The sequence below is a fragment of the Sorghum bicolor genome, chromosome 6 (assembly GCF_000003195.3).
Source record: "Sorghum bicolor cultivar BTx623 chromosome 6, Sorghum_bicolor_NCBIv3, whole genome shotgun sequence".
Classification (NCBI taxonomy): Eukaryota; Viridiplantae; Streptophyta; class Magnoliopsida; order Poales; family Poaceae; genus Sorghum; species Sorghum bicolor.
In genome coordinates, this window is record NC_012875.2 from 41,931,278 (window position 1) to 41,936,701 (window position 5,424).

Genomic DNA, 5,424 nt, shown 5'->3' on the forward strand with positions numbered 1-5,424 from the left:
GATTACTGTAGCACTTAAGGCTAATCATAGACTAACTAGGCTACACTTTTTTCCATGGGACATAATTTTTTCCATGCACTTAGATGTATACACTATGTCAGATACATTAAAACAATGTATTTCTCTCAAAGAAAATAATGTATTTGAAAATTTTAAAATATCTTATAATTTGAAATGGAGAAAGCAATTTCTTTATGTGTGTATAGAGTCTGAGCAAATGTATAAAACGTTTGTAAAGTTGTATGTAGTTGCATGAAACGTGTGTAAAGTTATACGGTGGGTCACAACTAGTACTACTGGAAACGCGTTCTTTGTCGAGGGCCTGAAGCTTTGCCGAGGGCCAAATCTCGGGCACTCGGCAAAGACACTCTTTGCCTGGCCCTCGGCAAAGACAGACCCTCGGCAAAGACAAGCCCTCGGCAAAGAAAATCTCAGCAAATTAGATCCGTTGGGTCACGGTGGCTGAGACCCGTTAGGCTTTAACGAGAGCCGGTCGTTAGGCCCTCGATAAAGTTTTTTTTTCTAGTGTTTAGACCCAAAAAATATTTTTTTTATAAATATAGTTTTTGTCGAGGGCAGTTCTCGGCAAAATCTTTGCCAAAGGTTTCTGGGGCCTTTGCCGAGGATCCCTCGGCAAAACATGCGAGTCCAGTAGTGCATGACGGATGAGCAATATGACAAAACCGCAGTTGCAATCAGTGTTTTCGAAGGCCTTGTTCATCGTACTAGACTGTTCCCAAGCAAACGAACAGGGCCAAGACAATATAGTCCCATGTAAGGATGAAAATGGAACGAAAATATTCTAAACTGAACCACATCGCATTCGTATTTCAGGTCTTTCATATTTCAAATATAAAAGTAAAAAACAGTTTAGACATTTTTCGACCGTTTTCTATTTTTCTACTTTTAATTTGAAATATTCTGAATTCAAAATTTGGTTTAAACCGAATCTGGCCAACTATACGGTCACACAGTCCAATTATAGGCTACTCATCACGCAGTTGAGAGCTGCCCTCTATTATATGGATGACACCTAATCTCATCTCCCTTAATCTCACGAGGTGTTACTAAATCGCAGAAAGCCAGCATCATCAAGCTCATCGGTTTAACATCCACCTACAAAATCAATCGTTCAATAGTTTCTTCCTCACTGAGTAAATATTTGTTACTCAAAAGAAAAGGTTGAATAAATCTTTAAAATAAAATACTACATCTATTCCAGAAAAATCAATAAAATTATCCTGAATCAATTCGAGTTTATGTTTATATAACATCTAATTTTAGTTCAGATTCTAAACTAGTTATTACATCTAATTTTAATTCCTACTATCCTACTAGCTATTAATTGCTTGTTCCAGACTTGTATTTATGTATCGTCTATTGTGTTAAATACCTAAGATCAATGATCATGTACTTTTTTAATTATTATATGCATTTGAATTTGATCGTGCATATACTTAGTCATGCACTTAGTCCTACGGGTTGGTATTCCGTATTGAGTTTTCGTATATCGACCGTGTTTGATATAAATCTGCTCGAATTGGTTCGTTTTTGGAATTCTCGATATTTCGTAAGTTCGTGTTTGTTTTTGTGTCTGACTTTCATTTTTATTTTTGTATTTTAAATATAAAAGTAGAAGATAATTTAGGAGTTTTTCGACTATTTTCATCCTTAGTCCCATGTACTTAGATATACTACTAGATAGTATCACACCATCATATAAAGCTTTGCAAAATTCGACTTTATTTAGAACTGGTGAGTGAGCAAGCTGTAATTTCACAAAACATGCATATAGTTGTATTGTGCTTCACAACCAGGATGGGTAATAAGCAACAGAACAAAGCTGCAGTTGCATAAAATGTGTATTTCGCGTCACGGCAGGATGGATGAGCAAAATAGGGGAAACCTGTAGTTGTGCATGCGCAATCAAACAAAGCTTTCCAAGGAAAACTGCAGTTAAAAAACTGCAGTAGCACAATCAAACAAAGCTTTCCAGGACGGGTGAGCAACAGAACAAAACTGAAGTTGCACTATCAAACAAAAGCTTAGGCCCTGTTTAGATTGGAGATGAAAAATTTTTGGGTGTCACATCGAATGTGTCGGAAGGATGTCGTGAGAGGTTTTAGAAACAAATAAAAAAACAAATTACATAGCTCGTGTGGAAACTGCAAGACAAATCTATTAAGCATAATTAATCTGTCATTAGTACATGTGGGCTCCTGCAGCATTTAAGGCTAATCATAGACTAAATAGACTTAAAAGATTCGTCTCGCGATTTTCAACCAAACTGTGTAATTAGTTTATTTTTGTATCTACATTTAATGTTCCATGCATGTGTCCAAAGGTTCGATGAGATGGATGAAAATTTTTTGGGTGGGAAACTAAACAGGGCCAGTATCACAGTTGGCATGGGTGAGCAAACAAAACTGCTGTTTCAAAATTAACAAAGCTTTACAGGACAGTCCCGTAGGCTAGTGGTAGATTGCGTATCATAGTAACGCACGCTTTGCAAAGCTCCAATTTATTCAGTTCAGAAGAGGTGAGTAGTGTGCAAGATGTTGCTGCATAATATAAGACGCGCACAAATTTGTATTGCGTGTCACATTCAAGACAAATGGTGAACAACAGAACAAAACTGCAGTTCCACAATCAAACAAAACTGTTCAGGACAATGCCACACACTAGTGACAGATCGTATCACTCACACTAGCTATCACAGAAATAAGCTTCACAAAGTTCTATTTATTCAGAGAAGAGGGTGAGTGAGCAAGCAAGTAAACCAAACAAAAGTGAGCCATTGCACACAGGCCGGCCGGCAGACCGCCATGGAAGTGAAGGTGATGAGCTCTAGGCTTGTCAAGCCGTCCTATCCACCAGGTGTGCCACAACCAGACACCACCGAGCATGTGCCTTGTTCGGTGTTCGACAAGATCACATACCACATACAGATGGCCATCATCTACGCGTTCTCGCCGCCGGTGCCTTCCATCGCCGACATTGAGCATGGCCTCGCCGCCGTGCTGGGTGTGTACCGGGCGTTCGCTGGCCAGGTCCGTCCGGGCCCGGCCGATGGCGAGCTCGGCGTGCTGCTCAACGACCATGGCGCGCGACTCATCGAGGCGTCCGTGGACGCCCGCCTTGCTGATGTTGCACCAGCGAAGCCATCGCCTGACGTGCAGCTGCTGCACCCTGGGTTACATGACGCCGAGATCGAGGAGGTGGTGCAGGTGCAGCTCACGAGGTTCGGATGCGGCTCGCTCATGGTGGGGTTCACCGCGAACCACGCCGTCGCCGACGGTCGTGCCACCAGCAACTTCCTCGTCGCGTGGGGCCGCACCGTGCGCGGGGTCCCGATCGGTCTTCCGCCGCCCCTGCACCACCACCCGGGGCTCTTCCGGCTCCGAGACCCGCCGCGCTTTGAGTTCGAGCACCGCGGCGTGGAGTTCCATGACCGCCGCCCGACCCCGACGACGCCGGCGGCGGCATCATCCTTCCTCACGGCGGCACACGGTGAGACGAAGACGACCCGCCACGACATCGTGATCCACAAGGCGCATTTCACTAAGGAATTCATCGCCGCGCTCCGCGCCAAGGCATCAGAAGGCCGCCGCCACCACCACCACCATTTCAGCCGGTTCGAGACCATCGTCGGCCATGTGTGGCGTGCCATGACGCGCGCACGGGGCCTCGGTGACGGCGGTGGTGACCCGTGCCAGGCGTCTGCCATACGACTCTCCGTCGACGGGCGGCCACGCCTCGGGGTGCCAGAGGCATACTTCGGCAACCTCGTGCTCTGGGCGTTCCCGCGCACCACGGTGGGCAACCTGTTGACACAGCCGCTAACCCATGCGGCGCAGGTGATCCACGATGCGGTGAAGCAGGTGGACGATGCCTACTTCCAGTCCTTCGTGGACTTCGCGAGCTCCGGCGTGGTGGAGGAGGAGGGATTGGAGACGACAGCCGTGCTCACCAGGGACGTGCTGTGCCCGGATCTAGATGTCGATAGCTGGCTCACGTTCCCATTCCAGGAGCTAGACCTGGGCACCGGCGGCCCGTCCTACTTCATGCCGCCCTACATCCCCACAGAGGGGATGTTCTTCCTCGTGCCGTCGTGCCTTGGTGATGGCAGTGTCGACGCCTTCGTGCCTGTGTTCAAGCATAGCCTTGAGGCCTTCAAGCAATGCTGCTGCTCCGTGGAGTAGACAACAATACAGAGCCAATCGTTCACAGCTTCCAGTAGTGCGTAAAAATAATATTAGAATAATAAGCTTTTGCATGCTTGCTGGAAACTTTAATATTATCTCTCTGTACCGTATTTTCATATGCTTGCATTGTTTGTATATATCACCCTGGCTTAGTACTCTGGTGTGTGCGTATCCACATCTTTGGCTTGTGCACAATTCCTATATATATAAATATAAATATGTACAAATTCATCGATGACTACTTTTGCACCGTTCTTAAGCATGGACTCACATACACAATAAACACTAAGATACCCAACAACAAATAGATCATCTCTACCAGATCTCAAATCTCCTCTCCCATCTCTAAAATCTTGTGATGAGTTTGTTTGCTTGCTCGCATCAGACCTCCATAGCACAGCTCATATCCTTGTTTGGTTACCTGCATACATGCTGTTCATATGCCAGCAAAAACTGTTCTCAAAGCAAGCCCAGCCTGCACCCCATAATTCAGACATTACCAGCCCCAAGACACAGTCTGTCCAGGAACATAAAAACACAAGAATAGGATATGAAGGTAGAGGTAAAACAGACGATTGAGCAAAACACAAGAAATAAATAGGAGGTGGTGTTTGGAATGCAAGAATCCAAAACATAGAAATCATATTAGCATAGAAACCGTAAAAGAAAAATTGTACTTCCATGAACTAATAAAAAATTACTGCATACCATATCTCTAGAACTCTCTTGTCTTCTCTACAGATCCATGGTCCGTGTACTAAGTCTATACAGAATTCACCTCTTTCTTATCCTTTCGTATCGTTCTTAACCTCATCTCATTGCGCGCTCTCTCTCTCTTGCATCTCATGGCGCTAATGTTTCTCGTTGTTTTAGACCAAAGGTATTTGAAAGAGCATCTAGGCCCCTAGTGGTTTCGGTGATTAATGACATTGTTGATTACTATGACTAACGTGTGTTTTGCAGAGGCAAAGTCATAGGTAAGGTCATGGTATATAGATACTCGATGGACAGGGACGTACATGCCTACTTAATAGTGGAAATCGTTTTCGGTTTTCAAAGGATGGATGGACATCGTCAAGACTAGACTGGGTCTAAGTGCCATATGGTGAAGAAGGGCACTTAGAGTAGTTTAGGACTTTGTTTTCCTTTGACCGTACTATTAAGAGGGGCTTTGATCTATTAGCTTGACTTAGGCAAGGCTTTAGGTTTAGGTGTGGTG

At 44.7% G+C, this 5,424-nt stretch overlaps 1 protein-coding gene across 1 annotated transcript; it reads left to right on the forward strand.

Moving 5' to 3' along the window:
• On the forward strand, positions 2,777–4,344 carry LOC8075237 (putrescine hydroxycinnamoyltransferase). The gene has a single exon (XM_002446337.2). It carries the CDS (start codon positions 2,826–2,828, stop codon positions 4,200–4,202), a length of 1,377 nt encoding a protein of 458 aa, XP_002446382.1. The 5' UTR covers positions 2,777–2,825; the 3' UTR covers positions 4,203–4,344.

Coding starts and splice junctions, on each gene's coding strand:
- LOC8075237 (XM_002446337.2), top strand. CDS start 2,826: ATGGAAGTGAAGGTGATGAGCTCTAGGCTTGTCAAGCCGTCCTATCCA.